The sequence below is a fragment of the Anguilla rostrata genome, chromosome 6 (assembly GCF_018555375.3).
Source record: "Anguilla rostrata isolate EN2019 chromosome 6, ASM1855537v3, whole genome shotgun sequence".
NCBI classification, from domain to species: Eukaryota; Metazoa; Chordata; class Actinopteri; order Anguilliformes; family Anguillidae; genus Anguilla; species Anguilla rostrata.
In genome coordinates, this window is record NC_057938.1 from 26,754,965 (window position 1) to 26,779,141 (window position 24,177).

General features: G+C 39.4%; 1 protein-coding gene across 2 annotated transcripts in view; it reads right to left on the minus strand.

Moving 5' to 3' along the window:
* LOC135256951 (tyrosine-protein phosphatase non-receptor type 14-like) overlaps positions 1-24,177 on the minus strand; it is a 71,343-nt gene that overhangs the window by 25,043 nt on the left and 22,123 nt on the right. For both annotated transcript variants that reach the window (XM_064339261.1, XM_064339262.1), the window contains exons 2-3: positions 16,652-17,004; positions 4,738-4,907 (exon numbers count right to left, since the gene is read on the minus strand). In XM_064339261.1, coding sequence (XP_064195331.1) covers positions 4,738-4,907; positions 16,652-16,822 — 341 coding nt within the window. In that variant the 5' untranslated portion in view covers positions 16,823-17,004. The remainder of the gene's footprint in view (positions 1-4,737; positions 4,908-16,651; positions 17,005-24,177) is intronic.

Sequence of the window (24,177 nt, forward strand, 5' to 3'; positions counted from 1 at the left end):
CTGATGTGAACGAAAATGAAGAAAATTCCTGAGGAATTTGGTTCTAATATATATTTACAAGAATATGTTTTCCATCATTTATATAGAAGTTTCAGAACATCATTTCTGCATGACGGCAGTAAGACTCGGAGCACTAATTCAGTAAATTTGGGCCAGTGAAATGTGACAAAATCGAGGGTTGGTCAACTAACCATGCTATGAAGAGTAGCCCATGTCCCCGTTACATCGAAGCTGACCGATATCAAACCCGCATAAATCCCGTGTTGTGAGCAGGGTCAAGGCCCCGGGCTGGATAATGCAGGTTGACCCTTTCACACCAATGGCAAACATGGGTTTTACCCAGGTCGTTGCTTCAGTGTGAAAGGGGTATACATGGGAAAAGTTTCTTTATCTAAATATTTTAAAGACCAAAATGAATTGACTTGTTAAATTGAATTAACACACAACATGTGCCACAAACTATCAACAGACAATGGAAAATAAACCAGATGCCACCGTTCATGGGCATATAATCCACATGTTGCATCATTCAACTTTTAGATTATTATCTAAATCAGTTTTCTAAAAGAAAATGTAGTCAGAGCAGATGTTATAATCGGCTGTGAAGTATTTTGATAAAGCAAACAAGGAACACAACTGAGTTCCGTTGTCATAATTCAAATGACATATTCAGAGTTGGAAAGGGGTTCATCTTCTAATAGAAGTCCCCCTTTGCCCAAGTCACATTGCCACCCTTGGAAGAGCTGGCCTATTTTGTTCTCCATATATTATGTTTTAATGAATTTGTTTAAAATTATTGGTGTATTCAAACCCTACATGCCAGCCAAATCCCTCCGTTCTGCTACCTCAGGACGCCTGGCACCTCCCCCTCTTCGCACCTGCGCTTCCAGAACACGTCTCCTGTCTGTTCTGGCCCCACGATGGTGGAATGACCTCCCCGTGGAGGTCAGAACAGCTGAGACACTGACCCATTTCAAGCGACGACTGAAGACTCACCTCTTCAGGCTGCACCTCTCCCCATCCCTCCCTACCTCCCTGTAATCTCTTAAATGACCGTAAGATTAGGGTTGTAACTAGGCAGCTGTTTCGTTGGTGACTTAGTTAATGCAACTGTCTTAACTACTGCTTGTATTTTTCCATAGACTGCTTTGTTGCTGTTCTCGTTTGTGTTAGTGTTAATCAGTTTAACCTTCAGGGTCCAAGTTGAACTATGCAGTTGTTCCCTGCACTTGGACCGGTACTTCTCTCTAGGGTTTTCGTCATACTTGTTCCTGGTTATGGTTATACACTTTGTTGTACGTCGCTCTGGATAAGAGCGTCTGCCAAATGCCTGTAATGTAATGTAATGTATTCCACCATTCCAGGAGTTTGGCTTGATCATTCTGAAATGGACAGGAAATAATCTGACATTTTGTTTCCCAGGCTTTTTCCTGTCCCCAACGCCACCCCCACTCGAAAATACCCAATATGAAATGCTTTCTGACAAATGGTTGCACGACCCCTAATTCTAGATGGGACCCGACTTTCATGCCAGGAAACCCCCTGCAGTCATGCAGCTGGAGTGAAGGCAGACTCTTCCTAAGGTCCCTGGATACAGTTTCACATCAGTCAGGCACACTCTACACCACTTCAAAGGAGAAAACACTGAGCACACTTCCCCTCAGTGCTGAAACTAATCAATCTCACTCCAAAGCACAGGTCCCTCCTCCCTTCCCCAGCTTTCATTAGGACAGGTGTGAAAGTACTGTCTTGATTCTTCACATCCTGTAGAGAAATCATGAGGAAGTTCATAACTGAACAGGACAAACTGAGGTCTATCAACTATAAATAGGTTTTGCCAGTAAGACATTAGTATTATTTATTGCACTGTTGTTTCTGCCATTACCATTATCTATGTCTGTGATTTATTTCAACTTCAAGCGTAGAATTCCCCACCTGGGTAATTTGTAAAAAAAAAAGAAAAAAAAAAAAAAGAAAACAGAACACACAGCCAGCTATACAAAAAAGACACTACAGAGCCCAGCCCTTTAAAAGACAGCTTCCACCTCTCTCCCTCAGTGTTCCAGTCACTAGTTTGCTCTCCCAAAAAGTCACTCATCTCTCCACCACGATCTTTTAGTTGCACTGTGAGAGTGAGAGGTGTGAGTCAGGGAAGAGAGTGTATAATGTAACACATGTAAATGTTTGTATGTGTGTGCATATGTTTGTGAGTGTGTATGCGCAAGCGTATGCACCAGTGTCTTAAAGTGATCTGGGTGAGGGGGGGTCAGACAGTGATCCTGGGCCCTTAGCACTCTGCTGCACAGGAATGTAGCATCCTCCCACGCCAGGGAACCCTGCCAACATTCCTGCCTGACTGCTGACCGCACTGGGGCCACAGCACAACAGCCTCTTGTGCTTGCGCACACAGCGGCCGCCATTGTCCCTCCTGTGCCCCAGAGTCGCCCTCGACCCCACACCCCGACCCAGGAGAGGATTCCTGGAATACCTGGCCAACTCAAACCCACTGCTTACCATTAAATTTCATTTAACGGCGATGTCTTGAGGTGTCTTGAATTGCAGAATATTGTGTCAAGGAAACCAGTCCTTGGTCCCAATTGTAATATTTAGAAATAACAGATATTAATGGCAGTTTTCTAAAGTTTTTTTTACCCACATATAGCAATCCTGTGGCCAAATAGTAAAAAGTGGCTAGCTCCACTCCCCAATTAATTTTATGTTAACACCTATAACCTATTATCCTTGGTGATTTGAGTGACCAACATCCAACAACCGACAAATACAATTATTATCCAGGATAAAATTTTCATATCCATTTTTCACAGTCCAGAAGCACTCTTGACTAACTTGTTTCAAAAATATACTTAAAATTAGTTTTTTGCTGAACAAATAATTGCTAGAAGCCACAACAAAGTAGCACAACATACTAAATGGGATATACTTATAACCAGTAAAGGCTGGAATAAGATAACACCATTGGCTAATAGAATTACTGTACTAGAAATTGTGGATATTAATATATATTATTATTTGATATATTTCTAATTATTACATTTTCATTGATCCTGATTAGGGAAGAGTGGGGGAAATGGTCTCCGTATTTGGAACAATTCTGAAAATATTACAAGAGATAGATTAATCATTTTTATTACAAACAACCTACACCCCTTGACTATGACTACACACCACAATGAAATTTCTGGGACATGCCATTCACTAACAATCTTGACGAAAGTACCGAGAGTGAAATGTTACATTTAACCCCGAGACTGGGGTAAAAACGCAGGGTACACCAGTCTTAATAGCTTTAAAAATGAATACAAAGTAAGACAATTCAATACAATGTTATATGATACAAACAGTCATTGATTTATTTTTTTATTACATTTACATGTTTTTGTGGCCTACCTATATTGGTGAAAATCTATCACAAGACATTACATGACATTATTCTCCAGTTCATGTCTAATGTCTGTTCGATCCAAATAGCTGTATCGGTCGATGTCACACGTCACCTCGTAGCCTAACGTTAAAGGTGAGTTAAATATATTTACGAAGATCCAGTCTGAGTGGAAAAAATCCAATCAATTAGTTAATTAATAGTCCACTGACAACAAGCTAACAACCCCGTTCGGTTAAACCCTGCAGAGGGGGCGTCTGCACTTTTTCCTGGCTAGCAATCCCAGCAAGCTAGCTTGCTGTTTTAAATCTATGCGATCGATCTGTTAGTCACTAAAAGCCTGTTCACGATTGTTCTCTTACTCCAAACTGTGGTGGTTGTTTGGCTGTACCAAATACGGCTGGGAAAGATCTTGGGGTTACCATTGCTCCAGATTTAACTTTTTCCACGCACATAAAAACAATAACCAGAGTTGCCTTCTTTCAGTTACAGAACATAGCTAAAATCAGGCACTTCCTATCAGTAGGTTGCTTGCTATTGCTGTGTTCTCCAGTGCATTCTTGCTTCTTAACAATGTACCAAGCAGTTGATTCTGATGCGCCCAATTTTTCTGCCTCAGGATGGGCTGCTTTACTGGCATTGACACTTCTTTGGTCTTCATGTTGAGAACAACATCAACCAAATGCACTCCAAATGCAAATTCCACACCTAGAATTAATTGCAAAGCTTTTGTAATTTTTCATGTGCATGAACTAATGATACAACAACACACAGCTGGCCAAGAAACAGCTGAGCAGCCAAATGGGCAATTGCATTTCATCCCCTAAAATGGGAGGACTATGTATAAAAAGGGGTGTAATTCCTACACTGTTCACCCAATATGAATGTATACACCCTCACATTAAAGCTGACTGCACTTTAACCTCATATTCTTTATTTCATTTTGCATTAGAGAGCAAAAACAAAAAAAATGTGACATTGTCCAAATACTTAGACTCCGCTGCACAAACCTGTTCATTTTTATGATGAATATGTATTTGACCTAGGTCTAACACATACATGCAAGCACACAAACACATGCATGCTCACACACTCCGTTCGAGCTCTCTGGGTGAGGCAGCAATGTGACTGAACGCAAGAATGTCTATTACGAAATGTACATGTGTCTGGACTGCACAGGACAGTTAAAGCACTGAATTTCACCGGAGCAGAATTCAGGATGGTTTCATTGTGAATTGTGGTATAGTGTGTGGTGAAATATGAAGTTTTTTGCCCATCCCAGGACCCAAATGGTGTTATAAGCCCCTGCAGGGGAGCATGCCAGTGGCTTTCCGTACCTTGTGACCTCCTGCTCCAGGCGGGAGACGTTTGGCACGTAGAACATCACTCCAAAGAAAAGCAGGGGCTCGTTGCCAAACTTATCCAGCTGCTTCTTCAGGGCTTTCTCCAGTTCCACCCATCTGTGCCACTGAGCCTTAGTGTGGAACCACAGGCCGAAGTAGTGCGTCTGGAGAGAGAAGACAGCCAGAACATCAGATACACTGAGCGCATATCCTTTAGCCTTTAGTGTAGAAACAAGGATAGAGCCAAATACTGTGCACATGGTAAATGGCCTGTTAGTGTATGTAACTAGTTCCCTTTATCCTCTTTCAAAGAGAGTACTGTGAAAATTCTGAAAATCTAATTCAGATCAGAAACACAGATCTTTTTTTTCAAAATGGTTACCAATATCTGTCATTTTTCTTCATCACTGAGTTGGAGATGCAGCCAAATATCAACTGAACATCATATCACAGAATAAGGACAAAAAAGACTACACATGGACACCTGAATGACAGATAAAAACATAAAAATTGTATATTTATTTTTTCTGAATATTGAAATTGTTCATTTATGTTATTTAGGTATAGAAGTAAATTAATATCAGGATCAGGATCAGGGGCGCAAATACCATGAAAGGAAATCGTACATTTTTAAAAGATTTTATTCAACGCTACACATGAGCAAATCACTGAAAGATTATCAATTTTTCTGCAGACGTCATCTCATACCTAATATCTTCAGATGACCTATGGGCATATGTACTGTACAGTGCATGTGTGCATGGAACATATTTCTTCCAAGGGGAATGAAAACAATAATTTGTCACCTTTTAAATGCTACACAGGAAATGTGTATACAGTAGTTTTTGGTTGGTTTTTTCCCTACCAATTGGATATCATCAGTAAAGTTTTCTTGATCACAAACTGTGCACTCTCCAAAAAATGTATAAATCACTCTTTACCCTTATCTTAGCAAAAAAGCAGCGGAGAAACTCTAACTGTATCGCACCTTGTTTTATTTTATAGCTCACCTATAAATATATTATACCTTTTACTATTTCTAGTTCACCTAGAAATATGCTATCAATTTTGGTAGGGGCAAGCAGCCTGGTAGTGTTGCACCCTGTGAGTGCTATACAGTCCATACATCGGCATTTTCATGGTTTTTCTAGCAAAGGCTTGCTTTATTCTTTTAGTACTAAAAAATCCAGATTTACAAAATACAAACAGTTGTCTAACATTGTGTGTTCCATAATTCCATTGCATGTTCTAACACTTATGTACTGATAGAAAGAACACTATAAACATAAAGTAAAAAACTATTTAAAGGTGTACTATGTAGGAGTTTGCAGCCCTTGTAGACTCTGTGTTTGTAAATGCCACTCACACCTTCTTCATCCTAAACCCCAACTGTACGTCCATTGAAGACGCACCCTCCAGCGCTACAAGCAAAATATCAAACGAAGAGGTGCGGTGGTCATAGATATTGAATATAGCATTTTTAGCAACATGAATGGTTCCACATAAATTAGACAATGTTATAACAATCTTTACCCCTTAGCATGTGGGAACATCATACGGTAATTACTTCATTGTGCCGGTGCAGCTATTTTGTGTTTCTCCTCGAACAGATTTTGATACAAAAGCTGCCCAACCTCGGCATCTACCTGCATAAGGTAACTAGTTAAAAGTAACGTTCCTTACGGGTCCAACAGAACACAGGCCAACTCCACTTCGCTTTTCATCCCCTTGGCGAATGTCAGCCGACGCCACCGAAGGAAAATAAAAAAGGTTGACTTTTTGCACGAGCCCTGTCTTTTTGCTTCACTGTAGCTAGGCTTCTTAGCATCTGCCATTCCAGAACACTAGCAACAAACACTTGGAATCTGATCCCAAACCACAGGCTCTTTAGCCACAACCACCCCTCCCCCACACAGAAGAGTGCCACACCCAGAAATGACCCAAATACATTTAAAATAACAAATACAAGTAAAAGGTGTACAAATTCAGCAAAACTAAGTAAAAACATAGATTGCCTGTGCATCGTAGATATGCCTCAGCATGGCTATTTCATAATATTTTCAAGTAAATCCTGCAGAGCCTGCCTTTAATGCACAAGCAGATGGGAAAACAACACAACCATAAAGATATCTACAAATATTTAAAAATCTTAAATTCTTGCTATTTGGGGGTTCAGGCCTGATTTTTGTTCTTTCTTGCTACTCTGCAAAACATCTTTGTGAAAGTTTTCTTTAAAAAGTAATAAACAAATAAAACTGATTAGATTTTCTCTCATTTGAAACAATCATTTGAAAAAGTAAAGACTTGTGTACAAGCCAAGGGGACACTGTTATAATGCAAAACAAGATATATTCTTGAAAAGTGAATGCAGAGCATGTTTTAGAAGGGCCCATATCCTCCTCCCCATATCCTCCTCCAAAATCTAATTACTGGTACTGGTAATCACAGAGTGACTGAGGATTATGTCACATTCTCTCAGGGATTCCATGTACTCTGCTATGCACTTGCAGGAGCTCTCCGACTGTATCAATCACAACTGCTTGTATCTTCATTTTCCTTTCCTACAGAAACGCAATTGATGATTTCAACTTCCAAACATCCACTAGAGCATGTGTACATCGCAGTCATCAGACATTCCTTACACATCTACTGTTAAAGACTATTTCTTACACAGTTCTCCAGTTTCACAAGAGCCACCGTTTCACAGAATACAAATGTGTTCTACATAATGTCATGACTATTTATGAGAAAATGGGGGGGAAAGGCACAGGCACTTCCCTAGCAGATGATGGTATGCTGGATAAAACCCTCTGATCAAATTTTTTTGCATTAAACAGACAGCCTACTATCTGTCACCCCAGAGGACTCCTGTCACAGGTGTTCACACTCGGCACTGGCACAGTTCAGGTTCAAACTGAGCCGTAAGAAGCGCCACATCCCCAATCAGTCTAAACTGCCACGTTCTAGACTAAAATGTTTCAGGACAGAATGCTCTCTGTTCTTCTCTTGCCCGTAATCACATGATTTAACTTTATTTGGCACACTAATTGGTCACAGTACATGTGCATGAAACACTTCTCATAAGACCCAGACCATGCCCTGAAACAGACAAGAATATTGCCATTTGATTATAATTAAATTATTCAAGAAAGGCTTGAGTGTATTTCTCAGTTCATCTGCTACAATGATACAGTATCTGCTACCAGGTGCGTGCAGTCATAGGTGCCAGGGGGTGCCATTGCACCCCCATGAATCACAATCTATTGTGATCCCTATTTTATTTAGTTACTTATTTACTAGTTCTACCCAAAAATAATACAAATTTGATTTAAAATAAGATGCACTTAAAATATGTCTCTATGAGTCAACTCAACACATAGTGCTAGCCTCCCTGGCTAGAGTGACCGAGTGGCATGCATTGCTTTGTCAGCAGAGCCTGTCAGGGGCGACTTTCTCCTTTTTACTTGTGTGGGCACTAGTCATTGAATTGACTATCCTGTGAACATCGTTTACTCTTATTCCAGGCAGGTCTTGCAGACATCTAATGGAAATGCCATCAAAGCAGTATCTATGTCTTTAATCTGAAGTAGTTGGGTTGGCCCAGCCGGCTAAAAGACCCAGTTTGTGTTTGTAAACAAAAGAGAATGTTTCCGCAACCCTGGGGCAAAAAGTCTATTACCTTGGTAGGCTATCACAAAGCATTGGACTTGATTATCAACAATTTAATGCATTACATCTTGTTTTTGTGGTTCTTTTAATTCAGTTTAATCTTTGCAAAGCTATAGAAAAGATAGTGTTAGAAGTCATATTACAACTTTTTTGGACGTTTTCTGTTGTGAACTAGCATATCTAGTTGTACTTGGGTTAAAAATGAGTGCAAGCTAACCATCATAAACTGTCAATATTTGATTAGTGGCATTTTTAACATTATTCATACCAAACACAGTTTGGACAAATAGGATACAACACATTAACAAATATGGAGCGGCTGACAATGATCATTTTGATTGTAACTTTTGAGTGTAACTTTTTTAAAGGTAACATTTGGCCAGAGTCTACATAGTCAGCCTGCATACATGCTACACAAACAAAGGAGGAATAACTTCAGTAAGTTGTCTGTGTGAAATTATGTATTGATAACATAATGTCTAAAACCTATTGTTACTCATGTAGCCTACGTTTTTGTTTGGCCATAGCATAAAAGGCACCAGTAGTGGTTTTCGCTGAGAGAGGACAGCAGTTTGAGCCTCCTAGTTTATTCATATGGACGTAATTTAATCCAATGTCCTCCTCACCAAAATTCTAGACTGGCGTTCAGGTGAATTCAGTGCCTCTGTTTTTCCTGCATGAACTTAACAGCAGGGTATCTGCTGAGAAATAACAGTATTAATAACAAATCAATAGCAGCAATAAGTTTTGAGAAAATGCCAATTGCATTACAACATGAAGTCTTCAGAATGAGAGAGAGATAAGGGAATTGTTCTTATTCATAGGAGCCAACCTAGCATCATTATTCACAGATTTACATTCACTACTGTACCACATGCCAGCAGCCATACCACCACGCACTCTGCTCCTGCTGACTGGCTGAAGCTAATCAGGTGTGGGCTTGGTTAGTACTTGGATGGGAGACCACCAGGGAATACTGAGTTGCTGCTGGAAGTGGTGTTGGTGGGCCAGCAGGGGGCAATCTTCCCTCTAGTCAAATAAAAAACCCCAATGCCCCAGTGCAGTGATGAGGACACTGTGCTGTAGGAGATGCCGTCTTTCGGATGAGACATTAAACCGAGGTCCTGACTCACTGTGGTCATTAAAGATCCCATGACACTATTCACAAAGAGTAGGGGGTTCCCTGGTGTTCCCCTGGCTAAAATCCCAGATCTGGCTCTCACAAAAACTTGCCACCTAATCATCCCCAGATTTAATTGGCTAAAAAATGTTGTCTCCCTCCAGTGGTTGTACTGGGCAGCTCCCAGGTGTGAATGTGTATGAGTGTGAAGCAGGGCGTTCCTGCAAAAGAGCATCTGTGCTCAGTGACCCTACCCTGGGTAAATAAAGGTTAAATAAATAAATAAATAAACATCTGTTATTTCATTAAAAATGCACCCCTTTGCCATCTGTAAAGCAACCTAAGTTTCCACTATTTTAATTTGGTTCATAGAAGCACTTTTTCAGAGGTGCTTTTACAACAAAATACATTTGAGGGTAAACAGCCTAAAAATCACCAGCCATTTGGAGTTGAAGGCCTTAGAAAGCAATTGTAAGCATCCACTTTCTACAAAAAATGTTAATTTCATTCAGCACCAATCATAGACTCAAACCACTTCTTTCACACAATGTAGGTAATCACTGTTCTTGGAGTACAGGTGGTGTATAGCTGTCTAGAGGTTTACTGTGAAGAATTTATGCTTCAACAAGTTCTGACTTGCCTGGGAGAGTGTCACTATTGTGTCATCATTCGGAATGGAAATGTAAAGCGTGTTCTGCATTTTGCCTCTCTGAGATGAGAATATCTCATTAAGTAATACAATGCATAGTCTGTTGAAGGACTGTAACACATTTAATGAAAAATGCGGCATCAGAAAGTTGTGACTGTTGAAAGTTGTAGCTATTTGCTTCATATAAGTTAAATGTGGATCCTAAATTAGTATACAGTTCATTAGTATACAGTAAAAAATAAAAAAAATAAAAATTATTTTATATATATATATATATATATATATATATAATTTGAAAAGTCCACAGTCCCATTCTGAGTGCTGCCCTGACTGCTGCTATGTGCACTTTATGTGTAATGAGGGCTATGGCACTAATGTCCCTAATGCCAGGACAAACACATAAGGCAGAGAGGCCCAGAATAGCTACCTGCATATCCTATGATGCCTTGTGGTCTGAGCCATGCCATAAGGGCCTGTGGAGTAGGTTGATGAAGGGGGTGCTCAGGCAGCGGCGCCTGACTGCATCCATTTATTACGTCTATGACACATGACAAATTTCACAACACAGTGCGAGCAAAACTCATCTTCTTGACATCAACGCAATGGATCTACCCACAATGCTGCAAGGTTAAATCTGTAGGGAATGCAATCTTCTTAGCTAAAGCTGTAGACCAAACAAATGTATGTAGAAATAAAAAATCAAAACCACTCTGCTTAAAACCCTTTAGACAACAGCAGAGCAACACATCTAGTGAGAACAACTTTGGACAAGGGCACCACAGTGGCTCTTCCCAACCATGTTCCAGTCACAGCAGAAGATTGTGCATACGATTCCGGGGGCAGAGAACACTGGTGTCATGCAGCAAGCTCAGAACACTCAATTAAAAGCCTTTTTCAGCCATGCAACAATCCCTTTGATCTACACATTGGGGGCAGAGGAGCAACTGTAAACGCACCATGAGAAACCAAGGGGGCTTTAAATGATCTTTTATAGCAGCAGTAAAATATAAAAAAGCTACTGAACGAAAACAGCAGTAATGAGAATACCTCACATGTAGACAAGCTTCTGAAGCCTGCCTTCTGAGATTTGCATGATTCATTCACACCATAATCTAATCTACAGTATATATGTCACCACATTCGCCTTGCAAGTTCCAATAATCCCAAATGGCACACATAAAATGTTACAAACATCAGAGTAAGTTCAGTCACTGACTGTTAATTTGTTTAATTGAATTAAATGGTGGCATAGTATAATCGTCCTCAGATGCAGAAAACAGCAGTAAACAGAAAAAAAAACTCCAAGTGCAGAGATTTTTAGCTGCGACCGGCAGCTCTATAGCTCTGTCTGTCGGTCGGTCGGTCAGTTGGTCCACAAAAAGTGTCCTACTTTTCACCCCAGGAGGCTGAAATTTGTCACGACCAACGGTAGAGCTGAGTAATTTTCAAGGCCGATTGACCAAGAGGGGGCATGGCGATGGGCGTGGCCTATCCCGAATGGATACATAGATTTACAAAAGATTTTGTGTAGGTTGGTCATGAGCCAATAGGTCAAGTGTTTGTGTGATGGTGTGTGCATGGATGCACGCACACATGGATGCATGCATGTGTACGGTCTCAGCTATTGCAGATTTGCACTTGTTGTATGTTTTACCACCTGGGTCAAAAAGATTAAAAAATTATGTAGCTGCTTCATTTACTTCAGTTTACACGGTTTACCCGTTATTGAAACAAAAGGTAACTGGAGACTACAGATTCAAAGCCAGTCCATGGCAGGGACACTATGAATACTGTAAGATCAGTTTTATAAAATATGAGAAATCAAATTTGGGATGAAGAATTCTGGTGTGATTTCACTATAACAACTGCAGGGATATTTGAGTTAGTAGACAGCTCTCCATTTAACAACTAAGTTTCATTACACTTGACCCATGTTTATTGATTCCCTATCATGAGTGGGAGTTGATTGACTGGCAAGAATGCCTGGCAAGCAGAGAAACAAGAATGGGGAGGCAGTGTAGCATAAGGTGTAAGGCCACATTCAGACACAATCCGGCAATGCGGGAAAAACGGCAGTCCTCCTATTCATTTGAATGGGGGTAGTGCATTTAGGCTGCGGGAGTGGGGACCGCATGGGGTGCAGAAAAAAACCGCAGCGGCCGTGCGGGAGGAAGTAGAACCAGAATCAACTTCTGGTTGATTCTGTTGACGTCCGGTTGCCGTAACGCAACCGGACGTCACGCTGCGGTGGCCAATCACATAAGCCGTCGATCAGAGCGGAAGACGTCCACGGGAAGAAGAGCCTTGTTTAAATTACCATGTAGCATTCTGCTGTTTACCGAGCAACTGTGAAGATTTGGAAGAGTGACTGATCGCCGCCGTGGTGACCTTTCCAGAGCTGTACAACCCTGCCATGAGGGAGTACAAAGATGCTAATCACCGTGCAGTAGCTATAGCAATAACGATAGCAAGAAGCTTAGTTCGGTTTGTGTCCATTTGTTTGAGTTAGCGGACAGGAAATGGAGGGGGGGGGGGGTTAAAGTTCACAACATGACACACAATGGGCCATGTAGTGACACGCCCACACCTCCGCACAACCCAGCGGGAAGGTGCCGCATTGCCTGATCTGGTCTGAATGCAGCCTAAAATTTGGTGTTTACATTTCCTTATCTCTGCTGCATCTGAGTGTCTCTGATTTCCTTACGGTTCATCATCAGATTAGACATTTTCTTTCGCGTTTTCTGTTTCCACCCTCATGTAGCCCCACAGCCCACAGCATAGTGACTCCAGTTAGTTAGAGTTTTCCCAGCTGGATTATAAATCCTTCCATTGGGACAATCTATTGTTATTTGCATTGTTCATTTTTGTTTATAATTTTTGAAGGTGAAATTCTAAATCTCCGTTGAAGGTATTCTGACTCTTGGTCTCAGCCTGTAGATTAAGTGTCTTCAAGTTCCGTGTTTAAAGCCGCCCCAAACTCGGTAAACCTCCAAAGACTAGTTAAACTCTAGTTAGGAGTTTAGGTTGGGACTGGAGTTGCTCATTGGTCTGCAGCAATCATTACCCATTTCCAATTCATTTCCTTTTCCTTTTTCCTGTTATGGTCTGACCTAGAACCAGGTCATAACACATGGTAATGGTCCGGGAACTGTGCTTGTTGCTTGTAATACAAAAGGTCATGAGTTTTATTCCTAGCTGTACCATTGTACACTTGAGCCACAAAGAACATCTATCTGCATAAATGGACTGTATGTTAAAAACAACTACTTTGGTTTGCTCTTGATAAGAGCATTTTCGAAATGCCAAAATGTAATGCAACGAGTGGCGAAGGGAGTAACAAGAGCAACAGATACAGTATGACTGAAAATAAGGAAAAGAATAACAAAATAATAGTATGGGCTAGGAAAGATATCAGTGGGTGATTTTCTCTGAATCATGTTATAAGTGTTTACAAAGCCAAGTGGCCAAATACAGATGGAGAAAGGGCAGGACAGACAATGGAGAAAGCAAGTCCTTACATGCACAGTATGCTACTGTACACGACTAGACCATAAAAGCATTTAGATCAGGGGTAGAAAATTCAGGTTTAGAAAATAAAAGTCCCCTCCCCCCCTCAGTATTTTCTTCCAATCAGCTGGATTTGCTCATTAACACAATTCTCCAACCAGGAGGTAGAACTAATTGGTGAGAATGAGTGGAAGAAACACATGACTTTCTGTACTCTGGACTTTACACCTCTGACTAAGACAAATTAATCTGGTGAGTGTTGCCATTTAATCTGAGTGTACATCATGCAGTGTTATTGTAGTAGTTATACAATATTTAAACAACTAAATGTTTATATACTGTAAACAGATCCACAAAAACAGTGGATATACAATGTGTGGTACTCGCAGCTATAAGGCTATGGGCTACTTCCTTGTCTACTAGTTTATTCATATAGCTTCACATCTGGTTTTTAATGCCAGCTACAGTAACTCACTCACTGCTGCCTTTAGATAAACATCACCACAAAAAGAAAGAATTGAAAGAACTGCATGGGGCTAATCAAACAGTAGGGGAACAAGCACCAACATGCTCCCTGCGAGGGCAGAATATGACCCAGAAACCTGCTCTGGTAGAAACCTGGTCTGGTAGAAGAGCCACAGATGAATTGGAATTTCAGATACAAAATGTCTCTGCCTGGTGAAAGCTCAGATTTGTGAAAAATGCTTTCATATTCAGTTATTCTTTTATGTTACAAAATACAAAATGTTTATTTAATTTGAAAATGCATAAAAATGCATTTTTGAAGTGATAGTTTCAGTTTGGTATCTATTTCTACTTTGCTGTTGATGCCTGAATTGACTGACTCCTGATTGAGAGGAAAATGAATAGATTGATGCCCATCATGATTGGCCAATCCAGAAATGTAATGAATAAAGAAAAAACATTAACAGTGCATATGAATTAAAGAGAACATGAGGATGGGAAGTTAACTTATTCAGTCAAAAGGATTACAGTTTGCTTTTCATACTAGTATTGTGAGCGAACTTATCTTTCTAGATTTCAGAATATGCAATAGCCACAGAAGTTACCATATGTTATACATTAAATAAATTAGTGGACTACTCCTAATGTAACATATGGTTGCTTTCGAGTTTGATAAATAACTAGTGAAATTTTTTGATTTAAAAAAAAAACAGCATTCCATGACTTTAAATGTTTCACAGTGTTTTTGACAAAAGATCCTCATTTTAAAGCATCAAAACTACTTGGAAACATAGGAATAGGATATCAATTATGTGAATATGTCCTTATTTTTACCAGAGCCAGCCACATGTATGCAAGCAGGACACAAATTGTTGCATCATTCAGATTCCCACTGTGTTAAACTACCCCATGGACAGCACCTTGAATTCAGAGGTCTCACCTACAACACAGACCTCAGTTACATCTCAAACCAGAACTAAAAGTTAAGACAAGCAGGTTATTCATTCGGCTCTTTGTCATAACATGTGGATTTTGCGTTGGACCAGTCTATGAGCAGTTCTATCAGATATTTCTCTTGGTCTTCAATTACATTTTTTATTTTATTTAATTTACAGGCATTTAGCAAACGCTCTTATCCAGAGCGACTTACATTGTATCCAATTATACAGCTGGATATATACTGGAGCAATGCAGGTTAAGCACCTTGCTCAAGGACACAACAGCAGTGTCCTACTGGGGAATCGAACTGGCGATCTTTAGGTTACCAACTCCTTAGCCATTATACTACTGTTCAGATCTGGCCTTGACTTCAGCAATTCCCCTTAGCATGCATTTCTTAATGACATTTCTCACAATGGACATTTATGGTGACTCTCCCCTAAGTTTGTAAAAGGAGCGAATCTCCTTTCCTAAAGACTCCATCTTTAGGAAGAGTAGCCTGTTAGAGAAGTTGAGGGAAGGTGACTCTGGAGGTCTCTGGAGGCGATGGACGCTGTTAGCTTATAATTTTAACATGCCTCAAATAAAACTTCAGAAGCGCGTTAGAATTATAAGATGACAGCACCCATCACCTCCAGAGACCTCCGTCTAATCATTGCATCCATGGATCCTGACACCTGTCCAAAACCCGACTTCACCAGCAATGGAGCTGTACCAAAATGTTGCTTTCCTGCCATATATACGCAAGATTTAAATACCAGCCGTGTATTTAAATGAACTTGCTGCGGGTGTGCTCATTTACATAACCAGTCTTAGTAAATACCCCGCTAAACTGAAAACATACGGTAACGCAGAATTTTGCAGCACTGACGATAATTTGCGGCATGCTTAGTAAATATGCCACTAGTTTCTATATTACGGCTCAATGGCTAGTTACAAGGAGCTAATATGCTAACTAGCTACTTCACTAATGTCCATTTAATAGTGCAGCTAGCTTAGTTGGCTATCAATAGCCAGAGACCTTGTTGAGGTATGGCAAGGTATGGCACTCACCATACACCATACCTTGGATTCATAGACTTTTCATTATTGACTGAAAAAACATGAATAAAAAGTGATACAATTTTGACTTTGAATAAAGAGGAAGTCTTCTGGAACCTATGTGACACAAAGTCATGGGTCAAAGGTTCCAATTTCTGACAGACAATGTTCCCCACAGGCTGTATCCAGAGCCCAGCAGAACTAGGCTTGCCTATTATTGTTATTCAATATATTTTTTCTTTTATTTTAATATTTCTCAGACATACATATGTAGATTATCATATTATTACCATGACTAATACTTTATTTTTTTTCTTTTTATTTTAAAGCAAATCCTGGGACATGTTTTAAAATAAACAAGTGCTATGAACATATATCTGACACATTTTAACATTATAGCAATGAAACTCCTGTCTTCATCCTGTAGATAAATAAATAAAATAAAACACATGCACACACGCGCACACACACACGCATTCAAACACATTCACATATATTAATTTCCAGTATACCCTTACCTCTCTGAGTTCCAGCCTCTGGGCAACAGCCTCCAGGCACTCCTGGCCTGTGCTTTCCACCGACAGCGTGCATTCAATGACGTTGTTGTCCAGAAGACGGATGCGCGTCACAAAGCAGTTCTTGCTCAAGACGTAGCGCCGGGTGCGCCAGGGCTTGAGCCGGAAAGGCATGGTTCAGGGAGGGGCTGAGGTGCAGGGGGAGGGGCAAAGGGACGAGGCTCCGTGGGTGGGGGTGTCCTCTGCTTCAGGACGCCTACCTCCTCTTCGTCACTCAGCTGCTCCCCCAAGTCAAGATGTCTCCAAAGCAGAAAAGATCTGTCCCATTCCCAGCGATTGCAGAAGATCGCTCCCTCCTGTGGGGAAAGGGAGAGACTCTTGAGTCCATGCTGAGGACCAAAAATTTTAACATCAGGGCCCCCCCCCCAGGGGAAGGGTAGAGGGGGAAGTGCCTCAGAGGGTTAGCAGCAGCGACATGAAGCAAGCTGTGGAATTCACATTTTATAGCCAACACTTGACCTGGTGAAAACAAGACTACACAATGCCAATTTAGTTAAATAGCACACATTCATTGAAAGGTTCAACATATTATTATGGAGACTGAGTCTGAGGTTTTATTATCTCTGTCATTTGCAGAGGAGCTCATGAGTTTAGCAGACGTGTAGGACCTCTGCCATTAATACTTTGGGGAAACCACAAACATAGCCCTTATCAATCATTTGTTTGTAATGCATTTTTAAAAACCTTAAGAATAACTGACCTCTCTCATTTTCAAACCGTAACATATAATACTTCATAGAAAATGTACAGAACCACACCCAAAACAATTACGTCACCCAAGTATAACACCTCCGTTTAACCCCATAGTAGAAAATAGAGTGGCTGCAGCTCAGATGAACCCAAAACAATGCTTCAAAGCTCCTAATGTGTTAACGTTTGTGAAAGCAATAAATTTACCACAATTACAAGATATTTGCCTATTCAAAAGACACACACAAGTGTTATTACATCAATGATAAGAAAAAAATTTTCATGAAGGCAAACCATTGGGGGGGGGGGCGTATTTTACATGATTGAAGGAGTATGGAAGCTGAGATTTAAATCCAAGAGCATTCTGAGGGTAGGGCAGTTCCCCTTTCAAGACTGCCCCTGTGCATTCTGCTACAGAAAACAGTAACTGTTACTGCACCATGACCCTGATGATTTCAGGTGCCTAAAATGAAATATTAACGAGTCTTCAATTTGCCACATTACTGTTCATCTACTTCAAATGTCTGTAGAAAATGATTCATTTACATCATGATGAGAAAAGGCTGCTAAATTACTTTCCAACAAACATCCCAAAGATCCCTATGTCTTAATGTGAGGAAATATTTAAAAACATACCTAAAACTTTCATCATATTTTAAATCAATAGTGAATAGTCTTTGGCTCACTGTCCTGTTTGTAAAACTCGCATTTAATAATTTGTTTATAAGCCAGATCAAGTACTGTAGTTCTAGTTCTAAACATGTTTCATTATTATTATGAAAATCAGTGACCTACAGTTCAGTAATAACACCAAGTCTCCTTGTCATTATCATTTACCAGAAGAAGCTAAGATATTGTGAATATCGGTGCATTTCTAAAGCACAGCTTATTGTGAATCCTGAATTCCCTGTTTCATACAACTGGAACTGTATACTGTTGTACATTAAATGCAAATATATACTCACATGGTAAATAATATTTAAATATGAGCTGATATTCTGCCGGCCTGTACATGTTGCATTATCAATGCCAGGTAGGAGATGTGTGAACTTGTCCAAAATTCAGTCCTGAGAGTGACATCATCCGATTAGAGTACTACACACCTTCCTGTTTCACCAGGCTATTCCAGCAGAGCTGCTAAAACTTGAAAAAATATTGTGGTATTAATTTAAAATGCCCATTGTCCATCAGGCATCTATACAAGGGCAGTAGAGGTTATACAAAGCAATATGGAATACTGTATACAATAAAAGGTGGCTGTAGGTACTTGCTATATAATCAGCGTGAAAATAATCTTTTACTGCTCAGGGTGTACAATAAGGATACATTGCAAGATCTATGTTGTGTGTGTATATATATATATATATATATATAGTTACATATATTATTTTCCAATGTATGCCTAATGTCAATCTTGCCCTTTTGTACTGTGTTTTCATGTGAGCAGCACAGAGGAGTCTAACAGTTTAAAGACAGAATTGTGGTCAGATTTCAGGGTTGCCACCCTATAATAATGCTGAATTTGGAACATAAGGCTGGTGTGCAACAGCACAGTCGTACTGCAGAAAATGAAGTGCTTTCTAGGGGTGGTTCCTCTCTGACCCTTTATAGGCTAGTTTTCTTATATATACACACACAAGACTATACGACTAACAAGGCTATAATACAAATGCCATGAAAGCTACTACTATTTCCAACTCAACTTCAAATTCCTCCAATACTGTAACGCCATGGATGAACTACACACTAACAGCATTGATATTTGTCTTCATATTTGACTAATTTGAAAAAGTTATTTTATAAACATATTTATTCTAAATACACCATAATATCTGCATAAAAGATAACATCTTAATGTTAATCCTCTGTGAAACGAAGCCCAACTTGGATCTTGCACCGATCATGGCTTCAATAGCATTATGGTTTAGCTCAATGCTAAAGCACAGCTGGAGTCACAGGTTTTATGGTACACCACTTCTGAGGGTCCTGAATCTGTCAATAAAAGCATTAGCCTAATAGCTTTGAACAACATAATATAGCATAATTTCCAAAATCCAGTTCATCTTAAGCCAGACGCTCTCAAAGATCATCTCCAAAGCAATAATATATCTCTACTTGAATGGTTTGCTCTTTTCTAGAGTGTATCCATTTCTTTTGAACTTACTCTCTCTTACAGTGAGGAGAATAGAGCACTGTATGATCAGTAGATCATTAAATACAAAGACATTGCATGCAATTACTCTGTAGTTGTAAAGTTCAGAAGAACTTTTAAAAAAATGTACAATGAATGAAAACCCTGGATTAGTCATTAGACCATACTTTCATGTGTAAAGGGGAACAATGGTGAATATGAATCAGTCATGGTGGTAATGTAATGCACATACCGCTACATCTTATATATTAATAATGATAATAATAACTACATATAACAACAACAAGCGCGAATCCGCAATAGCTGCGACCCGACACGCCTCCATGTGTGCATGCATCCACGCACACGCCCTCACACAAACACATGACCTCTTCTTTGGTTCATAACAAACTTTCCACAAAATCTTGCAAATCTGTAAATCCATTCGGGAGTTATGCGTCTTTTTGTGATAGGCCATGCCCATCGCCACGCCCCCTCTTGGTCAATCGGCCTGAAAGTTACTCAGACTCATGACCAACCTCCATGCCAAATTTCAGCCTCCTGGGGCGAAAACTGTGGCCACTATGGGGTGGGACACTTTTGTGGACTAACCGACCAACCAACTAACCGACCGACCAACAGACAGAGCTATAGAGCTGCGGTCGCAGCTAATAAAAACTATATAACAAAAATATCAAATGACAATTTGAATCAATGATGTGATCTTACATGGGCACACTTGCAAGGTTATAATCACTCCAATCCTTAAGACAGTAAAGAAAACTACCCATGCAAACCCTCATTTTATTAGCATTATGATACAAGATAATCTAATGGTTTAAAAATGTATTTCCTATATTTAATTGGATCATCACATACAAGATCTGTGCAAGGTCCATTCACAGTTTGTGCATTTCTTGACTACTCCACATTGCTAAAGACAAAGAACAGGAGATGGAATTGCAAATGAAAAGTAGCCATAACTTGAGTTAGAAGAATAAATTAGCTGTCCTGGTCCAGTCCAGGGCTGAGGTGCCAAAAAACCCAAAACCCCCCCAACCCCTCCCCCTCCCCTCACCCCGATTAGACTAAAAGCTTTTATTTATACAAAAACAAAATGGTCCAAGGACTGGCATTCCAATCCAGAGCGGAAAGAGAATGTAAACAAGGCCCTGGTGGGGGAAAATGTAGGGAACTGAGGGATGGGGAATGTGTTGCTTCTTGTTTGGAGTACAGCAGTGGGGTGCTGAGTGTCGGCTTGGATCCCAGCCCAGATTCTTCTCCAGGACTGGAAAAACAGAGCACACCTGACAGAAGTATGCAGAGGAGAGCAGGGTGTGCAAGTGAAAAACAAGAGAGGAAGAAACAAAGAGGGGGAGACAGAAACACACTCACAGAGCAAGAGAAAAGGAGAGAAAATGAGACCTAGGATAAGGAAAGAGGGAGAGAGAAAGAGACTACAGAAAGGCAAACAGGGAGAGAGAGACAACAAGGCTGTAAAAGAGAGCCAGAAACAGGGAAATGGTGAAGAACTGTTGCCCTTCAACAAAAACCAGCACTAATCTGATGGAGAACTTGTCATCAATAAGTGCTTGTCATCAACTGAAAAGCCAGTTATTTAAAGTTTTTTCATAATGTGAACTAAATGACTGAATTTAATTTTTCCCTTACATCAGTATAACACATTAACAGAAAACAGGACAAACCAATGGATTACTAAGCTATCAATGATAGTGCAACTATGTACCACAATTCAATATCACTGCGTTGTTTAAAATGTATATTTGCAGTGCTTTTGGGGAGAATCATAACCAACCATTTTTTTAAACTAATCAATGTGAAAATGTTCTTGATTTCTACACATATTTGTATCGATATAAATGCAATATGATCATGTTTCACAGAGTACATTATTGGAAGATTTCTCTCCCTTTCAGCATACATATGACTTCAAATATCGTCAAGCTCTCACGGATTGTGCTTGAGAAACAGATAATGTCATCATGTCATCAGAACTGGCAGAAAAACCTCATCCCAAAAAACAGTTAACTATGAACCAGACACTCATGACTGCTTTACGGGGCTGGCAATTATGTGCATTATTTGCCCTTTCCCAAGAAGTCACAATGAAACCACACAAAACTCAAATCCTTCACAGAGGCTGGGTACTGACGCAACAGTAACATTACATAAAAGCTGCCATAATGTTCTTTGTCAGATTTATTTAAAGCTTGCATAAACACAGTATATAAATTTGCACTTTGTAATTTTGTGGTACAGAAAATACAAGGGGTAGCCAAGAAAGGAAAGTTGTTTTTTATCTTTATTTCCAATTTGGCTAGTTTTATGATGTATACATACATTTATCGTCTTTTTTGGTAACAATCCAGAAGAATTTGGTGGGTGACTGTTTTCTCTCCAAAACTGGGGTTTCATACCATAGGTATGCAGTGCATAAAAATAAACAAAGGAAAGAAAACACCCATATATCCTGTTTTTATATTCTCGGTCATTATGTTTCACTTATAATGCAGGTTTGCTGGCAGTGCATGCCACAAACCCATTTTATTTAGGACATTTTAGGTTGTTTATTGTTGGTTCATTTTTGAACACCACAGCCAAAACAAATTGTATTTTCTCAATCTCAGTGAAAAAAGTAAAACTGTCTAAATCTAGCCAAGCAAAAAATTGGTGTGAAAAGCCAAAACTGAGAGCAAGATATGAATGTGCTGATTTGATGTTCCATTAAATAATTCATCTAAAGAATACTTTTTCTAAAATAACTGTACTGCCACTGCTACTTATACTGTTTCTACTACTACTACTACTAATACTAATAATAATATTATTAGTATTATTATTATTACTATTATGATTATGATTATCATTATTATCATTATTATTATTATTATTATTATTATTATTATTATTAATAATAATAATAATAATAATAATAATAATAATAATTAATTAATTTAAGCGCTCACATTACTGTACGATATTTACTTTACATACATTACATATTATTTCAGGGATTACATTGCTAATTTTTCCATCATATCCCTGTTTGAATTTCACAGAGGGAGATTTAAAAAATGAATTTACATTTAATAATGCAAGGGCATAACTTTAATGGTGTGGGGGTTGAAATGCATAGACCCTGAGAACTGCAATCCTCTAGGAGGACATCTGGGGACATACCCCCAAAGAAGAACAACTGTGAAATAATTTGGTGAATTCTAAGGGGAAAATACTACAGATACTACAGATTACTGATCAGTGATGCTGGGAAAATATTGGCTGAAGTCATGGAGCAGTCACAGCAAAGTTATTGAAAAAAAGTTTTTTGAACGTCAATTTATTAAATGAATTAATAGAACTCGTGCAACAATTAAGTTGCAGCTATACCCGTACAGTAAATTTGGAACTAATTTGGTAACAAGAAGTTTTTATGGAGTAACACCAACGTAATAGTGAACAACAGTGAGCAGTATTCTTAATTACATGTGAAACAAAGCCAGCCCTGTTACATCAGTCCTGCTAAAATGAAATCATTATATATCACAAAGACAGGTTAGGAAATTGTGTTATGTGTAATGTTATGAATCTGGCAAGGTTTATATGTTATGTCTCATGAAGATAATTCTATGAGTGTAGAAACAACAGTTCAAAATATTCATGTGTAATTAAGAATACCGCTAAATGTTGTCTCATGTTACCTACGATGGACTTACTGAGTAATAACCCCTTGTTACCAAATTAGTTAGAATTTAACTACACAGGTATAGCTGCAACTTAATGTAAAGTGTTAACCAATAATTGAAATAACATGCGCAACTGTAGCCCCAGCCATCTAATCCCAATGGGCAACAAGAGCTGCTGCCCAGTGACCCTACAATAAGGGCCATAGACTGGCCCCAAAGTAAAAATGAACACGTTACTAATAAAATAAAAATGTTTAAAGCCACTCAGAAATATTGGCGTCACAAGCATTACCATTGTTTCTCTTTTGCATTTTTATCTTTTTGGCATGCCGGAGTAGTAGCGTTTAGCCGCAAAAAAACATGATGCGTATGCAATTTGGGACACACCCTCAGACTAATATCCGGAAAACCACCACTACCATCACGTAATAAAGTTTACAATGCATTGGAAATGTTACTGCCCGATACCAGCAAATAGCTATAGGCTACTGTCATAGCAAAATCATAGCAAATATAGCCTAGTGGAGACACATGCTAAATTTAATAAAGATTGCACATATTTACGCCAAACTGATTAGTTAGCTCAGTGTTCAGATGTTTAATGTAATACAAGTTTTCTCTGCAATCACAAGTGTATGCTGTGTTTTGTTTTTAGCTCGCTAGCACAGCACAGTAAAGCATGCACACACTAACACACAAACACAATTCCCTCCAGATGTAAAACTTAGCGGATATAATCGATTAGCCACCAATGATCCACAAGAAGGCGCAACAAACAGGAAAAGGAATGTTCTACACGTTTTACTGAATGCTTACATTGCCAAAAGAATCTATTTTTCTGTATCTAACTTTGCCTGTGACTAACGCATCGGGGGAGCATTAATTTTCTAAACTGTGACTGCTAAAGAGCAAAATGAGATGACCATGGGACAAAAAAGGCTGAG